Genomic DNA, 21,128 nt, shown 5'->3' on the forward strand with positions numbered 1-21,128 from the left:
ATATTGAGAGTTCTAAATTTTAAATAGACACCGGCCCTCCACACAGGTAATGTACAAACACACGTATTTAGGCAAAGTCTAAAGTTAACTAGACCAGTTCAGACTCCAAGAGAGAGTTGGAGGGTGACGCCAGATGTTTATTACTGAACTTTCATAAAATTGTGAGATTAGCAATACAGATTTTAAAATAATAATAATAATTTAGGCTGTCATAACCTGACTCTAAACAGGAGTCAGGCTAAAGAACAGATGTGCTGCTCCGGCTGCAGGTCGTAGTGAACTGTATTGGATTGCATCGAAAGGTGTTTCTACTATTGTGTCCACCCCTTTTCTATCAACTCGTGTAGACTAAACAATAGAAACGCCTCACTGTGTACTGTAACAGTTCATTACAGCTCAAAATGAATGTGATTCAGTGACTGCATAAATAATACATATGACGTCAGTTAACACATTGAAAACACACTTTTAGTACTTGAAGCACATTGTGATGTAAGTGCACAGTGTGTGACTGTGTGTGTTCGAGTGTGGCTCAAACTTCATTTGCTCTCCGTGTGTTCCATTGGCCAACGCTAGGAGCTGTCCGTGGTGCTGAACGCACGGCGGCGGCGCTGCCTGAGGAGGAGGCTCCGAGCACAGAGCGGAGAGGAGCGAGAGGAGCAGCTCTCCAGTCTCCAGCCTTCACTCAGTGCACTCAGTGCAGTCTGTGCTCTGTAGTCGTTGTGGCGGACCGAAAACTAAGAGCCCGTCGTCTCTGTCAGAGAGTACATTGAGACAGCAGAGCCCGGTCTGAAGTCACGAGAGAGGAGCGCTCAGTGCGTGCAGTGTGTGTGTTTGACGGAGACGGAGCTCAGTGTTTCAGAGGAAAAGTGTTGATCCCAAGGACGTTCACTGCGAGAAGCTTGAGAAGCGCCAAACGGGGACAGACCGCGATGGACGGGATCACACATTATTTTGTTCTCCTGCTTGTTGTGGCGGTGCTGACGGAGCCGAGCGCTGAAGGTAAGAATGATCCACAAAAACACACGTTCGCTCCTGCTTTATTCTCTTTTTTTGGATTAATGAGAGTGTTGAGTGGAGCTGCTTTCACCTCGTTACTCCTAAACGACGAAACGAGCTTTCCGTTTGCACGGCTTTTCTTTTGTCAGCTTCCATGTGCTCAGGCGGCTTTGCTCGGAGAACACACACACTCACTAAATGTCATGAACACACGAACACTAACAGGACGAGCTGTTTTCTTCCATTTTAGGCTGTTTTCAGACAATACTGGCAGAGCAAACACACAGCACACATCTGAAGCGTATTAAAGTTCAAACAGTCAGAAGACAGTGCATATGACAGAAATCACAGTCTGATTACAGTTCAAACTTCTTATGGGAGTCCTCTATAGTTTCATTATGATGGCCTCAAGTTTTCAATTTCTAAGAAGAAGAAAGGGGAAACTCAAGCAGGCTGATAAAAATGTCAATCCAGCCTTGGAAAATAGCAGAAGTGCCACAAATGAATGCAGCCTATCTCTGGCTGCTCTTGTCACAATAGTGGAATGGCTGATAGTGTTTTTTTTTTTTTTTTTGCAGGCTGTCTGCATTATTCATTTCCTGACAGAATAGAGAAGGCTACAAAACGTGGCTGAAGTCAGGGAGTTTACTCACCGGATGCTTCTTTCCATTTATTATTAAATCATTTCTCACTCAGAACTCAAGTACAAATATCACACACACACACACACACACACACACACACACACACACGCACACTCACACACACACACTCCTGTTTGTGTTGGAAAGGTGACAGAAGTTCTGTGGAGACAAACGCCTGTTCAGTGATCAGTCAGTTATTCTTAATTGGATGTGTTTGTGTATAGACACCAGCTGACTCTACAGCCCTGCTAACTCATGTTGTGATGGATGCTTACACCTGTGTTTGTGTTTGCATAATCACACCGTGATGTCGTGATGTGTCGACTGGTTCAGGTTCTGTCTGCTGACATGGTGCTGCGCACAAATCTGACCAATAATGCTGACAATGGTGACCGAGCTGCTTTCTGTATTTAGTCAAATAAAATTTTGATGATTTAACTATTTATTTAAGTTTCATTTCTAGAATCACTTCAAGTTCCTCGTTCACTTATTAGTTTGATGACTACAAAGCCTCAGAGTTCACACCCACAGATTCTGACTACACAGTACTGTTGATGAGCACTGTTGGCCCACAATGCAATACAAAAAGGAAACAGGGAAGCTACTCACAGCTGGTCAAAATGTAAAACATCTGTATAAAATCCTTGTTTAGTTCTAAATTGTTGGTGTCATTCTGAAGATTCAATTTTTTTCGATTGGTATGAAACTGAAAAATACACAAACGAAACAAGAAATGAGTACTGTATGTAGTACTGTATGCAGTACTGTATGCAGTACTGTATGAAGTACAGTATGGAGTACAGTATGGAGTACAGTATGTAGTACTGTATGTGGTACTGTATCTATGTAGAACTTTGTACAAGGAGTATGTAGTCAGGCTGAGAATGCGGGAAAATAGTCACAAACAGGGTTGCTGAATAAATCAATAGTTTAATTAGTCACAATAAAACCACTGAGAAAGATGGAAAGATGAATAAACAAACTTCATCTTTTAATAAAATCATGTTTGTCATTTCATTTGATTATTTAAATTTTCAATAACTTGATTGTACATGTCCCACACAAAATACAAGCTGTAATCTGTAACAAAGTTACAGGGAGGTCGTTGGATCAATCCCCCCGAACCAGCAGCATCAATCTGGACGGGAAACGTGAAAAAAGCAGCTATTCAGTGAGCAGCAGATCAGACTGTGGTCCTTCTGGACGGCTTCCAGGTGTGAATGTGATCAGGGCGTTCCTGAAACGTTGAAGAGAGGCTTCCTCTCAGTGAATAAACAAAGATAAAAAAAAACATTTATCAGCTGTGACTAATAATGCTTTATTGATCACTATTAATACGCTGTAATAAGAACTGTCACAAACACTAGGTTGTGAAAAACCTCTGCGGTCATTAATAGTCCAGTCATGACTGTTTCCTGTCCTGGCTCCAAGATGGTGGAGTGAGCTCCTCGCTGACATCAGGACAAACTCCCCACGTCTTCTGTCGCAGACTGAAAATTCATCAGTTCAAATGAAGCTCGGACCACAAACAAAAACCATCAAACTCTTTCTTATTGTTCCAAATGTAGTACACACACACACACACACACACACACACACACACACACACACACACACACAGACACACACACACACACAGTATATTTGATTAAATACACACTAAGGACTTACAATGTCTGGGTTGAATGCTCTGATACAAGCATCGGCTAAGTAAATGTAATGTAAAAAATGTGAGGGTGTTAATAATGGTTCTTAAAACAACAGAAAAGTCAGTGAGTCATCAGTGAGCAATGTTACAAAGTCGGCGGTAAATGATGAAATGAAGTCTGAAGATGCCCTGCAGCTCTTCTTCTTCAGGTCAGAGGTCAAACTGTCCATCTGATAAACTAAAGAACTGTTCATGCAGATCTCTCTCTGATGGGATCAACAGCCCTTCTGTGTTTATCTGAAGTTCATATGAAGCTTCAGCGGTCATTATGCATCCACTGCAGCTCAGCAAAGAAACACTGTGAACACAAACAGAGGTGGATTTTATGAACATCCCTGTAAAAGTTCACAGTTATTAGGAAGTGGTTCCCAAAATTTGTAGTTTTCTCAAAACTAAATGACAAACAGAGACGGTCTGCCAATACCATGACTCATTACCCTGACGGTGTGAAGTCAGACCCATGTTTTCCACACCGAATGACACGTTCCTTACTGAAGATCCAGTTTATGATCCTTACAGCAAGTGAAACAGTCAGAACCTGGACGCTGTGTGTTCACATTGAACAAATTCATCCAATTGAAATATTCTCTCTGCCCTGTGAATTATTTCAGACACAGAACTCCACCTGCCATGTTTGGAGGAAATTCTGTGAGCCTGAACAATGCTCGGCTGCATAACCTGTGACAGTCTACCCACCAGTGGGTGTGACATGAGAGCTTTAAAGATGCAAACTTTAGAGCTCCAGAGAAATACACATTCAGTGTCATATTCTAATCTATCACTTTACATGTTTTGTGCATGGACAGTTCAATCTGTTCAGCATTCATCCATCATCAGCAGTGTTAAGATTAATCGGATTTATGAGACACCATTCTTGCTCTATAGACAACTATCACCCAAGGCAAGCGATACTTCACATTAACAATGGCCATCCTTCACCCAGGCCCTGATTAGCCTGTAATCAGCAGTGCCAGGACCCTGCAGCCTCTTTGTCTGGCTGCCATCTCCTGCAATGATGCTGATTCAAAGCTCCTCACTGTCACTGATGCACAAAACAGCGTGTTCTTTGAGAGCCCCGCACTCATAAAATAAACCTAGCATGAAGTTAATAGAGTGTGTTTGGGGAAGCAGAACAGCAGAGGTTAGAGAGGGACCGTCCATTTCTGTATCACTGCTGGCTTCAGGGGTGATGGTCTGTAGCTGACCTCCACCTCTGACCTCTGACCTCTGTGGAAGGGCGGAGAGTCTCCCTGCTGGGATCTGTCACGTAATGATTCATCCCATTTATTATAAATCATAAATACATTCTGTTGCATGTTACATATGGCCATCTTCTAAAGCATGTTGTGGCGTTAGAGATTTGCAGGCAGCCATTTGCTTCCATTTATCTACATACTGCAGGGATCAACACAACTTCCTGTTTTCCAGTGGCGGTAGCTCAGGTGTCTGTTTCGTCTGTTTCAGGTAGACTTCCATAAGCATGCTTCAGTTTCATTCAGTGCGAGCAGGAACTGCGGCTAGTTTAAGATTTGACAAATAAAGATACAGCCGAACTTCCTGTTTGAATGACCCAGTGACAGCAAGGTCAAATTCTATTCATCCAAAATGAAATAAGAAAAATATCTTGAAATGAAATATATGAGTGGATTAACTTGACAAAAACAGGAGACATACAATGTACACATAATGGACACACATAGAGACGATTACATACACCTGTAGCTTGATGTATATGAAGATATGATTATATTATTATTAGAGCCTGTGAGTAGAGATTGGATTAAAATGAAGCGGGGTGCTTGTGGAATACGTGTGTGCATGTTTGGGTGACAGGTATCGCAGTGACATAGTGTTAATGTTATAGGAGTAATCAATATGTGATGTAACAGCTATAGCATTACAATACCACTACAATATAATAATATGATGATATAAGAATATTGTAACATTGATGAGGGGTCAGTGAAGACTTGTTGGTGTGTGTGCGTGTGTGTGTGTGTGTGTGTGTGTGTGTGTGTGTGTGTGTGTGTGTGTGTGTGTGTGTGTGGAGGTGTAAGTATGTGAGTACAAAGTGCCATAGCTGTGTGTGCCCCAGGTTGTGTTTGGAACATTTTCTGTTTGGTAAAATGAATAATTATACTTCCATGCTTCTTATAGTTTCTTTCTATCCCTTCATGTACAGATATTTGTCATGTGAAACACTGTCGATGTATATGTAAAAAAAGCTGTAAATGTTCGTGCTCTCAGAGGGAGGAAGTGTCTCGTGTCTGAGTCAGTAGTGAAGTAACAATATTGCTGTTTCAGCTTTGGGCCAGTTTCAGCTCAGAGCTCAGATCTGTGAGTCAGCCATCAGTCCTGCTTCTCCTGAGCGCTTCACCCTATAGCTGCTCCACTTACAGCTGATTGCTGCTCTGTTATTCATCAGTTTGGCCGTGGTTGGTTTCTCTCTCTGCTTACAGCAGCCTGTGCTGTCTGACAGCAGGCACTGAGCGACAAGGCGAGTTATGGAGGACCTGAAATAGGAACTGTTTTGATGATGTCCCTGAGGTTTTGAGGTCAGGCCATTCTGTCCTTTTCCTCCAGATTACTGCCCAGATAAATACGTTGGCCCTGGCTGACCCGAAGCAAGCGATGCCCCCGGAGTCCAACCCCCAGGGTCTGCTTGCATTGCCACTGCCTGTCATCATTGTCAGCGCTCTGCTGGGAGAGCTGCCTCAAACTAATGGCTGCTGCAAGGCTCACTGGGCTAAAGGGGCTTTATTTTAGGCCCACAACAGGAACAACTCAGTACCCCAAACACGCATACACACATCGCAGCCTTCAGATTGTAAAGGAATGGCTACTCAGTGCTATTTGCGAAAGTAAAGAATGCAATCTTACTCGTCCTAAAAACACACATTGATTTGTCTGTGTGATAAAAAGAAAAAAAACCTTGAAAATTATTCTGTAGTATTTTTTCTCTGAGAGGAAGCAGTATGTTCATGGCTCTCACATATGGGTTTTTAAAGCGTGGGAGGTGCAAGGTTTCTGTCAAGACTAATGGCTGAACACCAACTCTCATCTGCAGTTTGACTATGAGCTATTAAATAGGACAGTTTTGTTTAAAGCAGGACTGGATTAAACCACTTTGGCCCAGGGTCAAACATAAATTATTGACTGTGAACTGTAGCTTAAATAAGTAAGTGATATAAGTAGTCTTTTTTTTAAAAATGCACCGTGTAAGAAAAAAGTTAAACTGAAATACATTTTTTTTATTGAACTTTGTGAATCTGCTCCAAAATTGACACCAGCCGAGTTTCATGAAATGTGGTCAAAGCCTGAAACGTGACGTTAAAATGATGGACGGTAAGAGTTTGAGCGCATCAGTCACTCTGTGCTGGTATTGATTCGGTGTGGAAGCTATATGGACTTCATCAATTAGACAGCCCTCCTGGGACCTGACATGGAACTCAAACACAGTCATTATTTTTCCCGGCTTTGTTACATTTTATTCAGTCCATAGTAGCCATCTGAACACAACACTGAGTATCAAATAGAATATCACTGAGGACATTATCGTTTCAGTACCACATATAGGCCAGTGCTTTCAGCCATGCCAGCGGCTTACATGGTAGTGGCTTGGTAGTCAAAACACACACTTTGTAATTGCAAACCATCAAACAAACCATGAGGATTCAGTGCAATGACTGAACTCATGGTTCAGTGTTGTCTTCCACATTGTATTGTTGTGTTGCTGCTGCTGAAAAATGTGTTATAAGCTCCATGAATGATGATGTGCTGTAATGAAAATGAACATAGATTCATGCTATATTTCTTATTTACTTTGGTATAGCACACATGGTTGGATCATGACATATACAATATGGAGCCCTAGGTTGTTTCATCTCAAAGGCCTCCAACCTGTAACATGTTTTGAGGTCTTCTCTCATCATCTTTTATGATCATCATCTTCTTCATGGTGTGCAGCACTGACACAGAAGGCCCGTGTTGATCAGTCAGCCAGTGATGTTTCCTAAGCACGACTGCTTTATTTGTGCACTTGCAAAAATGTGACAGCATCGAAACAGTGACAGCGTTTTTCAGAAGCATCCCAGAGGCGTCTCTCCACTCTGAGGAGAGCAGATCGAGCTGGCTGGAAGTCAGACACAAAAACAAGCATAGAGAATCTGATCAATCAAAATCAAACTTGCTATGTAGATTGTAAAAACAGACGAAAGGGAAACAATTTAACTGCATAGTCTAATTCATGGTAGAAGCACATACACACACAAAAAAAGCTCCTCCTGGTGGGATTTGAAGCTGCATAGAAAATGGACCAAAACAGCGTTGTGGTCGAAATTTACCTTTAAATGCTTTATAAAACTAATAAAACGTATAACTGCAAATAGGTTTATGTATTAAATCAGACTTTATTAGTGGATAACATTAGAGAAAAACTGTTTTTACAGAACAAATATGATTATTTCACAGAACATAATGTAAATATGGAGCCAATGAAAAACAGTGAATTGTTTTTCTAACTGGAGGAGAGCTGGTCACCTGGTAACATTCCAGTCTTAGCATCATGTGGTTACAGACTTACTTGCATGTCACTTAAAGTGTTTAAAATCATCTAACTGGGTGTGAGCTGGAGGTCAGAGAGGGCCTGTTTATGAAATGCAACTTCTCTGTTCCTCCATTTTTTCCACGGCTTGTGAAGATCCTTCTAGCCTGCGATAAGCAACACTTCCTCCCGATGTCCCCCCTCATACCCTCCCCCTCACAACAAACCCATGCACACCCTGTTCCCACCCCCTTCATCATCCCTGCCACGGCAGAAAAGCAATTTGTTCTTGGTGTCACTGATCTGATGCAATCAGCGCAGCTTCACGCTTTTGAATAAGGAAAAGACAGCGGGAAAGGACGCTGTGTTAATTAAAAGACGCACTTTTGTGAATGTGACGATCATATAATTTGGGGTGGAGGTTTGTGAGGTTGCATGTTCAACACCTGCTTTCCGATTACTGCTGATTAACCTATCCAAACTCGCCCGTTGCTCTCATCAAGGGCTATTCAGGGCTGCGAGGCTACGCTCTCATTCTAATTGTCTCCGAGCCTTTTTCCTCTTTGAAGAGCTCAATTGGAAATAAGTGTTATCAAAATTCTGCGCTACTCCCTCTCACAGGAAATGGGGGCGCTGGGTTCTTTACACACAGCTCCTAACACCTCCTGAGAAGAGCTGAGGGGGTGGAGGGGTGGAGCACTCTCATTTTCCCTTTTCTCCGTCTATCCCCTTCTTTGCATAACAGTGCCTCTGAAGCGAGCGGCACGATGTGAAGTGTTTACCCTCGTCCCCGTCAGTCAAAGCTGCTTTCCTGAAGGCTGCATTCATCTGCTTCACAATATCTCTGTCTCCTCCCCTGTTTGAGATTTCTCTGACAGAGCCTCTCTGAGTTAAATTAGAGAGGATGCAAATGGGATGTGATGTGCTTTGAACTGCACCTGCTTTATGTGTCACCATCACATCCCACATCCTGTCATCTTTGAACATCGCTTCAGCTCTCTGGTGTATTCTGGTCTTTGAATAACACACCGTGACGTGAATAGTCACAGATAGAGCTGAATGTCTCTCATTTGCTTCTAAATCTGACAATAGAACATTCTCTAAATCCAATTTTGCTCGCAGATGCACTTAATTCTTCTTTAATTCTTTGAATAATTTCCAGGTTCTGCGCCGCTGTGTTAATACTTAGCACGGTCTAATTGATAGCTGTCATGTCGCAGCTGTCACTCAACGTCTCACCCAAGGCACCTGGGGATATTTCTTACAAATCAATGGCCAATCTGAGCTAGATTGAGCTTGATATCTTGGGTCGGCTTGAACAGTGCTCTGCCAGCTCTCTCGCTGCCTGTTTCTGAATAATATCAATGAATTATGGAGCTTACATGGCCTGTAAGTGCCACCGATCAGGACCACTATACGGGCTGATTTGAAGGGTCTGTGACTGACAGGGGCCCTAAAAATGACTGAACACCTTTAGGGAAATCTTTTTCAATCATAAATGATTAAACTCTCACCATTAATAGACTCTTTTATTTACAACGTGTTAATAAAACAAATGTGTTTTTTTTCTTTTCTTTGGTAAAAAGTCAATCCAGCAAGCCTCCCCTCCTCTCTCTACTTACATGAAACTGTTCCGCCCCTAAACCAGGCGTGAGCAGTACCTGCTAGCGGTGAATTGCGACTTGAGTGAGAAGTGCTGATGAAGTGTGATGTCTCAGCTTCCTAAAGAAAATAGCTGGCTTCCAAAACCAACAAAAAAACAAACAAAACAAAACAAAAAAAAGACAGAAAAGAAAACCAGTGGAGAGAAAAGAAGAGGCGACAGCATGTCACCCAAAGAACACTGGGTGTAGTCTGTGTGGTGGAAATGAACCTGCTATCTGAAACCTTTGCATCTCTAACATTGGTTCCTTATCTTCACAGAAAATTCAGAGCATTTACATTTTGTTCCTCTTTTAGCTAAAATTGAATTAATGCAGGCAGCCCCACCACCACCACCCGTCCTGGTGCCAGGCCCAACAATATCAAATCTTATATCAAACAGTGAGTTCCACTGTATGCAGCATGTCTGACAGTAACTGAGATGAGTAGATGTGAGCCTACAAAGTAGTTATTTAGAGCTTTGAATGGGTTGATGGGGTTCTAGAGGTGTGGCTACAGCAATGACACAATTTAAATTAGAGTTAAATCATTTTAAGCTGCCAGACAAAGTCGTTGGAATTCATCCTCTGAGGATCACGAATGTCTGTAGAAAATGTGATGGCGATCACTGTAATGCTGGGAGCTGTCAGCACTGATCTGTAGTCTGCCTCTTGTCTATCTCATAGACAGAATCAAAATCTAATTTAGAAATCTTTAATATTTTAAACATTGAGTATAATTCAACACATTTGTATTGAACCAATTTATCAAAAGATAACAACCTTGTTTGCTTGCTACACTGTGGGAGTGCAGGTTAGTTTCCGGGGCTCTGGGCAAATTGGTTTGGGGGGAAGGTGGACCAACATGCCAGAGAATTCTGTTCATTTGGACAATAAACACAGCACAATGTCCAGTGCCAACAGTCAGTGCCAGAGCTGAAAGCATGTCCATTATGTGGAAAGTAACTTAATGGAGGGTTGTTATGTTGTACAATGAAGGTTTGTTTTTGACAGCTACTTATAAAAACTAAGCAGATTGAGGCTGATTTGTATTTTTACCAATTACATTTAAAGATGAAAAAAATATTGAAAATATTACATTATAATATACTGTAACACACACTAGTTAAACATGCTATAAGGAGGTGTAATGATGGTGGTGAATATTTATGTTCACATATGTTATGGTGTATAGAAACACATGCTGTCTCTTGAGCTGATATAATAAAACGGTGCATGTAGCAGCTGCAGAAGCCGCTTCAGCTCTCCTCGTGCCTTGATACTCACACTCTCTCTCAGTGATGAGTAGACTGTCATCTGATCGCCTTTTCACTGTCATAATATCACTCGGAAAACAACAACTCGGCACGCCGGCTATGACAAATTTTCATTTGCAATCGGCATCAACTGCTCCTCATTTCCCTGACGATCTCTCATTTCCTGCTCTGTCAACATCTTGTGTGTCCTTCTTGGGCTTGTTTTCAGCCACTGCTGCTGCCTGCTGCACAGCCTCCAAGTCCAGCTCTCAGAGTCCCACAGCCGCATTGATCCAGATCCAGTGAGCAATGGCGCAGAACCAGTGTTTGTACAGAGAATAGGGCCTGTCCACTCTCTTCTCATGCACTGGCAGACTGTATACACCTGTCTAATTGAGGCTGGCGTCTGCTGTGCATACAGAGCCAAGGGCCTCTCGACAACGATTAGGACTCTGACAGGCTTGGCTCTCTTTTAGACTGCCGCTTCTCATCCGCAGAGCTGTTTGGGTGAGGGAGGGGAGGAGGGTCATAGTTTGGTGTTCAATGGCAGTAGCAAAGGAAGATGCTCATTTTGTGTGCATGTCTGTATATACCAAGTGTGTGAGGGAGAGAAAGAGATAAACAACACTTGTCAGTAAAGGCTGTGATTTTAATCCGTGTTTCATGTCCTCTTCTTTGGATCTATATTCCAGAGATAAGCAGAGTTACCCGAGAGAGATGACAGAGCTCAGCTGAAGTCTTGCCAGAATTTTGGTTAGAGAGGAAGATGAGAACAAATCAGACCACCACACGATGTGCCGAAGGCCTGAGTTGATTACAGCAAAATATCAGATCTAGTTGTTGTCATTGGAGGTTATGTGTTGTTGCTGCTTATTGTTAGTTTTGGTGTTTGCCAGAAAATGTCTCTTAAATATTTATAAGATGTGCCCACATGGAAAATCTGTCGTGAAAATGTGAAAAAAATAAAAAAATAAATAGCACAGATAAATTTAAACATTTTAAAATTTAGAGAATGAAACTGCTTCTGCATGGCTCTGCACGTAAATCCTTTGGTGTGCAAAAGTGAAAAGAATGATGTCAAAAATGTATATTTTTGAAGAAAACAAACAAAACAAAAAAACTCCAATCATTATATATTTTTTTACTTTTTTATTAATTGAATACCACATACTGACATACTGTTGGAACACTGGATCTTTAGTAATTTACATTATTAGTCAGTAGTAGTCAGTTTGATTTTGTTATTTGGATCAGAACTCTGAAGTTTCACTTGTCTCTGTGTTTCTTTGTGTCTTGTTCCATGTAAGGGAGCACACAGCAGAGCCTAGTGTAGAGTACAGGCATCATTCTACATGCACTAATAGTTGGTTATATTTAATACACACTGAATGTAGACTTGTGTTTAACAGCACTGTGAGGAAAGATCTGATGGAAAATGTTTCATCAATATGTAGGTAGAATATTAGAACACTGTTTCCATTGATCTAAGGTGGTGGATTTAGTCAGATGTGTTTCTTTGACAATAAACAATCATGTGTAGTTGGACAGAGGTCATATCAAGAAAAACACTATCTCCATATCAGACAGAGAAACGCTCTGGCGGCTTGGCATGAAGGGACATTGATAATGGTATACAAAAAGTAGGTGCTGATACAAGAGTGCAAAAGAGATTTAAGCTTTCATCTTTCAGGGCTCAACCTTCAGAGACTTCACATGTTAGGGCAACGGACAAAACAGACGACATATTCCAGGTGGAGGAAATTTTGCTTCCAATGCACTTATTGTCCTTGGGGAGAGAGATGGAGAAAAGAAGGAAAAGGAGGTTTTTGAAAGTGCTGTTTTAATTTTGAGAAACTTTTTACTTGTGGTCTTCAAAAGTCCTGTTGATTTTCTGCCTGAACAATATTAGGGAGCTGATAAGCCTGAAGTTCTGCTGCTTGAATCTTCAGTATTAAAGATGAAAATCTCCTTGAGATCACATATGGTTCTCTGACAGTCAAGAGTATATCTTGTGTACTCAACCTAAGATTTAATATTATACATTTTAAAAGATGAAACATGATATAATTGTTTTAATTATAAGTTTAATCAGTTCACTTTGGATCCTGGCTCAGTGTTTGATTAATTTCAGAAACTATTTCACTTTAATTTTATTTTTATAGTGCCAATTTATTACTGGTTAATTAATGACACTTTTTTAGAACACACAAAGGGTAACTCTACACAGAATCACATGCTGATCTGTAAGAAATTTCAAACAGTAGACAGAGTATTTTTTCTCAATGATAACCAGTTGTTCAGTTTACAGTAAACAGGATCCTGTGGTGTTGAGGACGGCTTCAAAATCAGTAGATATCCAGTAAAAACACTGCTCTGAATTGACTTCAGGCCCGATTTGCTTTGTTTCCATACCAAGGAACACTGAGGCTTGCTGGCATCCGAGCATGTAGAGAGATGTGGCATACCAAAATCACAGAAAATAAGAATTCTCCCAAACATCAGAAGTATTTATCCAACAGCAGCAGACAGCTGTTATCAGAGAAACCACACTAATAAACCCGATAAAGACTCCCTGCCTAGCACTCAACAGCACACAGACAAAGTTAGAGACAAGCTTTTATCTCAGCATCGACTCTGATCAAAAGAGGATACATTTGCTATAGACTTAATTAATGCAGTGGAACACAGCTAGTATGTATACAGATATATATTTATTGTGCAAAAAGGTGGTTACAGTACACAGCAAGACAGAAACAAACAACAGAAACAAAGATGACCTGATGAATACAACATGACATACAGTTGGTACTTAGTTAACCAAAGGACAGGAAGGGTGTCTAACCAAGAACTGTGCATGCAGATGGTGTGTCCTGTGTGTGAATTGTTGGAAGACGTAAATAGTAAAAAACTAGTAAGCAGACTAATGTAGTGTGTTTATGTGCGCATGTGTGGGTGGGGGTGTCCAATTACTATCCCACAAGTACAGTCTGTAGTGGCAGTGGGAGGGCTCTGGGTCTGGCTACCAGACAAATGGAAAACCCGACATCTTAAAGTGCAGAACCCAACCACTTTGGGATGTCGGGTTTTCCAGTTTTGGTGGTCAGTGCTCTGATGTTCTGCCTGTTTGTAAGGGTGTTCCTCAGGGCTCTGTACTTGGCCTACTTCTTTTTACCATTTTTATGAATAATTTGGGTGAAGATGTGTGTAAGCTGAAGCATTAACATAGACCTTCACTGGAGATAAGGGACCTAGCCCAAACTCTGAAAAACAGCCCCATACCATTATCCATCCTATACTGTGCCTACAGTATGAAACCCTGTTCTGATGTTTCTGTGAATGGTACACACTGATTTAGCTTTCAACCTTTTACTGTGGAGGAAGTACATAAAGAACTGAATGCTCTGGACACAAAAAGGCACATCTTGGCCAGATCTTATTGATCCTTATTTTTTAAAACTAGCAGCTGATGTTATAGCAGAACCACTTACACATCTTTTTAACCTGGCTGTAGCAAACAATGAAATCCCAAAGATATGGAAATCTGCTTTTGTTCTTCCTCTGTTAAAAGGAGGAGATCCATTTTGAATAACTACAGGTCAATTTCAAAATTGTATGTACTGTCAAAGATTCTTGAAAGTTTAATCAGTGAACAGCTTAAAGAGTTTTTATATTCAAATAATATCTTATCCCTGTCTTAGTCAGGCTCTAAAGGTGGTAAATGATATTTCCTTAGCACTTGATAAAAAATAGCACTGTGCATCTCTTTTTATTGATCTAGCTAAGGCTTTTGATACGGTAGATCACTTTGTCCTCAAATAGAGGCTTTTTGATATTGGCCTAACAGAGAAAGCTGTTGGTTTGTTTTCAAACTACCTTACTGATAGGTCTCAGTGTGTCAGTTTTGGTAGTCAGTGCTCTGATGTTCTGCCTGTTTGTAAAGGTGTTCCTCAGGTGTACTTGGCCTACTTCTTTTTACCATTTTTATAAATAATCTGGGTGAAGATTTGAATGATGCCAATTTTCATTTATATGCTGATGACACAGTTATTTATTGCAGTGTGCCAACTCTTGCTAAAGCTATTGACCACTTGCAATGTGCACTTAATGTTGTGCAGAAAAGTTTGTCTAATTTTAAACTTGTTCTTAATGCAGAAAAAGTCAAGAGTAAGTTTCAAGAGTAGACCATTGAATATTCCTTCAGTGGTCACTCTTGAAGGAAGAAGTATTGAAAGAGTTAACTCCTATAAATACCTTGGCATCTTAATCAATGATTCCCTGACTTTTAAGTCAGGGAATCATTGATTATATTATTATTATTTTTGCCTGTTCTTGACTATGGGGATCTTGTATACATGCATGCCCCTGCGCAGGCATTGAAACTGATTGACACAGCTTATCATGCATCACTCAGGTTCATAACAAATTGTAACACCCTGACGCACCACTGTGAGCTTTATGCTCGGGTAGGATGGCCACAGCAAACTCACTGGTATATATACAAGACAATCCTTGGGTTGCTCCCAACATACCTGTTCCTTTATTTCTAAAAAACATGATGGACATATTGGTTATATGGACATTTGCTGCGTTCTAGGGAGTTTTATATCTTATCGGTACCAAATGTTCATACTGAGCAAGGGAAGAGTTTGGGCGTTTGGATACTCAGCACCCTCTGACTGGAATGTCTTACAGAATGTTTTAAAACTCAAAGATCTGATCTCTTTGGATGCTTTTAAATCTACATTGAAAGAGCAAGAGAATGAATCATCCAAGTGTTGTTGTTTTAGCTGATGTTGTTGATTTTATGACTTGTGTTGTACTTTTCACATTTTCATTTTTTAGACCACTATGTGTTGTAATGTTGTGTAATATTGTGTGTGTCTTGTGTCTGTTTTGGTTTGACTCGTTCGTCCTTGAAAAGGAGATTTTTAATCTCAATGGGACCTTTCCTGGTTAAATAAAGGTTTATTAATAATTTTAAAAAATCCCTCCTCCAACAAGACAGGTGTGGCCAAATATTTTTGTCCATAAGTGTATATATTTAAACCAGTGCAGCCATGTACTGGTGATTACAGCAGAACACCTGGCTGGTGATAAGAGAAGATAAGATAAGGAGGTCAAAGGAGAGTGAATTTTGTACAAATATGACTCCAAATAATCTGAATCCAAAATAATCTGAATGTTTGCTCAGATGTTCCACATGCAGTATAATTAATATTATTAATAGTAATAATAATATAGCAATTATATAAGGTGATACTATATCAATGTTCAGCTTTGGCCTAGTGGATTTATATGCCACATACCAGATTTTCACACAGTTCTCTATAAGGCAGCACCTTTAGATGGGATAAAATACCAGAGCTACCTTAGATCATTTTATAATATGGCTCATAAAATCAAACAAATTCAGATTTGATCGAATAAACAAAATTTCATCAGCAGTGGATTTTTATTATTATATTAAATTACAGGGCAGTGTTTCTGCTATATTGCCATTTACTATTCTCTCTCCTTTGCAAACTGGGTTTATGTTCTGAAGGTGTTTGTGTTTTCAAATACAAGTAACAGCATTGCACCAGAAATAGCTTTTATTACAGCATGGACCCGGTTTTGGAGGCTCAGATCCCAAAGATCTGATCAATACAGTAGATGTATTTAAGCCCTGTGGAATGGTGACATATGGGAGGCTCGGGGGGCTTGCTTCTTCTCTGTAATGGTCTCATTAGTACAGTATGCACTGCAGATGATCTCAGCCACACTGTTGCTTTTTAACACTAAGCCGAGCCATTTGCTTTAAAGCGAGAACGATATGAAAGCTGAGAATCTCACAAGCTGCTGTTGCAAAACAATGCCATACGAAGGGAGGAGAGCGGAGTCTGCTCTCATGTGGAACATGCTTTCATGCTCTCATTTTGCCACTTCAGCTCTTTCTCTCCTCGCAGATATTAAAATGATTATTTATTCAGCAGCTGAATGTGTCGGCACAGACAGAAGAGCTGAATGTGTTTGTGCTGTTGGGATGGGGGGTGGTGCGTTTATAAATGATACTGTGAACATTATATCAGAGCCTCAGTGACACTACTGAAGTATTGGATGTTTTTAGAACGATGGGTTTACTCATCATGAATTCAGTGAATTGTGGTGCTGTGAAAGGAGAAATGTGTATTAATCACTATCATGGAATAAAGAGGGGGCGTGCTTTAGAGCTGGGCACTGCACACATAATGAACTGACCAAGTAAAATGCTCCTGACAGCACACCCCGGGCTCTCATTCTTGTAGAAATAAACATAAAGCATGCAGATGCACAGCAGACACGCACAATCCTGTCAGAAGAAATCAGCTGCATCATTATTTACCTTTGGAGTTGTCAGGTGATCTGCAGAGCAGCGCCTCGAGCTAAACAAAAAAGTTCAGTGTTGCAAATCTGCAAAAAGTGTGTGTGTGTGTGTGTGTGTGTGTGTGTGTGTGAGACGAGTGCACAAATATTTTATTACATAACAGAAAGAGCATTCTGTTTTCTCAGTCTTTTTGAATATGTGCCCTTTACATCCTTCACTGTATATTGATGACAAAATTTAAGATTTCTATGATCCCTCATCATGTCATATAGTTTTTGCTTAAATGGTGAATATTATCAAACACATGGCCACAAAGAATTGTCTTGTCAGTCAGTCAGCCAGCCTTTGAGAGCACATTCGACCACACAGAAGATTTTTTCAGCTGCCTGAATCCTTTCTGAACTCAAACTGAGAGTGTAACCTGTTTTATTTGACCTGGAAGTGAAGAGTCATCCTGTTTGACCTTTCCCTCTACTTTCAAAATAAAAGCTGGAACAGTCAGTTTTTGACACAGACAGCTGCAGAGCAGATTTAGAAACGAGCATGCACATGGTCAGGAGTGCACTCTCAAATATAATGCTGTCTTACAAATCTGTGCCTGCGCAGACAGAATTTGTTTTGTGCTCTCTCAAATAAGCTTGGAATGTAGCGTTGCAGGGCAATGAGTCACTTTTGAACAGCCCAGTGTAAAATTTGGCAGTATTAGTCATGCAGTATTCTTGAATGAGGCTTAATTATGTACCAAGGAAATGCTGCCGGCTGCGGGGGGTACTGTGTGCTATGAATGGCTGGTGGAAGCAAAGAGGACTGAGTTAGATTGCTCTGCTCCCCTACAGTAACTGGCACCTGTTTCCATAAATACTGCTATTCAAAACTCCCACATTGCAAATAACAGGCTGGCACATTTCACCCTGTGAGTGTGGCAAATTACACTCTGAGCAACAGGAAGGACAAAACATGGCTGTGCACGAGGCATTTTTTGTAACAAAATCTGTGTCACAGGAAGATGATCTTTTGATGGACACATTAATAATGCCTTACCTTAAATATTCAGACTTTCACTCAGTACTAAATGAATCCCCACGCTGAGATGAACGTCTGAGTCATTCATGAAAGAAACAACAACGGCATGTTATTGCCACACAAAGGTTTTTTTTTTTTTAACATTATCCGTGAAAGTGGTATTTGAAATATGGTGTCCTAAAATTAACTCAGGACAGATTAGAAATATGAACAAGATAAGATTGGTAATACCAAAGAACCGTGGACGAGCATCTACATTTATATCACAGAAAGAAAGAAAATCTCCTGTTTGAAGATTCAAATGAGGCTTAATGCATGAAATACACGTTACTGACTCCCTCAGGAAATCTGGACCGTCTGTTGTTCGTTGAGAAACAGCAATGTTCAACTCTCCATGACATGAATTCATTTCTATTTGTTTCTGTTTGAATCATCAAGGACAGGCCTCAATTAACCAGCTATGACCCCTGCTTGAAAAAAAAGGAGCAGGGCAGCCCAGTTAAATACTACTACACAAATCCAACCAGTCTTTCTACACTGAAACTGATCATTTCATTCAACATATATTTGGACATAAGAAATATCAACTGGAATATTAAAGGTTTTGATGCAGGACCTCTCCACTTCTCAGCCCACATTTCAGTTTGTTCTTTAAGTTACAAAATAGCAATAATCAAAGCACCACAAAGTAAGTCACAAGTTAGCAGCTGCTCACCTTGTGTGGTTGGTAGTCAAGCCCTGATTATATCACAATTTATTAACACTTTGAATGTTGATTCAATTACTGCAACAAAAGGTAAAGTATTTTTCAAACCATACTCTCTGTGTTTATGGTTTGCCTCTATTCACTTTATAGCAAATTACATCATCATCCCAAAAGAAGGTCCACTGAGCTTTTTACCAATGTCACCCAGTCGTCACAGAGATGGATCTGTTGCAATGTACTCTGAAGGACTGTACCTTTAAAATGAACTGTCAAAATTAAAATTAAAGTACTTTCATAATCCATTACAGTCAACATCATGTTGTGTGTTATTGTTGTTACTTTTTTTAAGTATGGTTTGATTGTTGAATGGTCAGCTGTGATGTTAGTATGGGACAAGTAGTAATTATGTGAAAATCTGCAAAATTAGTGCTATGGTCCTTAAGTGTTAACAATGAAATCCTTTTCTTTGTCTAAATAACATTGTTATTACTATGCTAACAAATCATCTTGAGGGAGTTTATATCCACGGAGCAGACAGACAGATTCTTTGTCACATGAAAATAACCAACAATCCAGTCCAGTCACGCTAACTTCTCTCAGGAGTGTCATCCTTGTAAATATGCCTGACAGCAGCCAAGAAAACCATCATTACCACAAACAATGCAGTGAGCCCGATGGCATGGACAAAAACAAGACAATTCCTTCTAGACAGTGGCATTGCTTTTGAACACCTACTCACTCGACTGCTGCCGCTGCCCCTGTCATGAGTTATTCTGTCTCATTCTTTCCACAGAGATACTGGCTTTTCATACATTGATTGAAAGCCTTATTCTCAAAAGAGCTGATGCTGAACGGCTGACAACACTATAGCCAGTAATGGCTTCTGCTCCATAGGGCAGATGGAAGGTGCTTTCAGTGTCATTCTTCTCAGCCCTCGCGTTTGTACCCCCCCACAAATTACACGAAGGATCAGTGCCACTGTCTGCTATTCATTTCCACATCTACAAGGTCAACCACTGTGGTATTTTTCCACAGGCTTCTTTTCAGCTGATCGCTATTGAAGTCCTCGGTCTTGAATGGAGTACAAGGCCAATCATTACTTCATTTCTACAGATTCAATGAAAAGATGAATAAAAGTCACTTGCCTACAGAGTGATGCTGTCTAAATTCTTTACTGCATTTTGTGACATGTACGCTGCAGTACGGTGTATGTACAGTGCAGAGTGGTAAACACACTCCCACGGCCTCCACAACATTTAAATGCATGTCAGCCAGGTGTCTCCTCGTGCTGGCTTCTCTTTCTTTGGTTTGCTCATGGCTGCTGTAGCAGGATAACAGTTACATGGAAAGGTACGATAAAATATTTAACACCGCAGACCTGATTCTGTTAGTTTCAAAGTGAATGTAGAGAGCACTGGAGGGAGAACTGCGCAGGTCCACAGAGGCAACAGACACAAGGTTACACTCAGCTCTGCCTTATTTTTTCATAGAACATTGTGTAAGATTGTAAGATTTGTATGGTTACATGCAACACGTACTGCAGGTCAGAATGCAGTGATCTTCTGTACGTAGTTGCAGTCACTAAAAGGGTATAAGGAGTAAACAACCTGACTGTATTTAGTCTTTTATATGCAAATTAGACCCCAGCACTGACTGTATTCATGGAAAAAATCTACACCTGGTGATTTGATATCCATTCACATACGCCACAACAAAGGAATGTGCTTATATTTTTTAACATGGTTATCAATAATGTCTTTGATGAGGAAGTCCACTGATTTTAGGCATCTTTACAGGTATTAGGGAGCATAGTGCCCATGTTAAATAAACCTGTAAAAATCCTTTAGTGGCTCCAAGGGCAGCTGTATGAAGTCTAATGAATTGCCTTGTGTGATGTCATTTGAGTCGGCGTTGATTGACGTTTGAAAATGAAAAGAATCTGGCTGTGTTAAGAAGTGAGCTCACCAGACCTCTATAGACAAATCCTCATCTCTGCTTGTGGCTCCAGGCTTCATTAGCTCCTACCAACAACTGTCAAGTGTCAAGTTGCATTGTGGGTAATGTAGGAACCAGGTTTTGACAAGGAAAACAGAAAAATGCATGGAATAAATAAGAAGATATCCCTGGTTTTATTTTCTAAAAGTCTAACAATCAGTATTTTTTTTAATGAATGTATCAAATGACAAGAATGACGATGTGAAAATATTGTCAAAATATTGTCAGAATCTGCAGCTCCTCTCACCTTGATTCACCGCTCTATTTTTGT

At 40.5% G+C, this 21,128-nt stretch overlaps 1 protein-coding gene across 3 annotated transcripts in view; it reads left to right on the forward strand.

Annotated features, from left to right (window-relative positions):
• Positions 1–543: 543 nt before the first annotated feature.
• Positions 544–21,128, forward strand: part of sez6b (seizure related 6 homolog b) — a 187,969-nt gene continuing 167,384 nt past the window's right edge. For 2 of the 3 annotated variants that reach the window (XR_002042048.2, XM_019260687.2), the window contains exon 1: positions 545–1,002. Coding sequence is in view for 2 of the 3 variants with exons in the window: in XM_019260687.2 (XP_019116232.2) it covers positions 933–1,002 (70 nt within the window). In the remaining variant the exon portion in view is untranslated. Of the gene's footprint in view, positions 1,003–21,128 lie in introns of all 3 variants that reach the window. The other variant, XM_019260688.2, reaches the window with a different exon arrangement.

Source organism: Larimichthys crocea, chromosome VII (assembly GCF_000972845.2).
Source record: "Larimichthys crocea isolate SSNF chromosome VII, L_crocea_2.0, whole genome shotgun sequence".
NCBI lineage: Eukaryota > Metazoa > Chordata > Actinopteri > Sciaenidae > Larimichthys > Larimichthys crocea.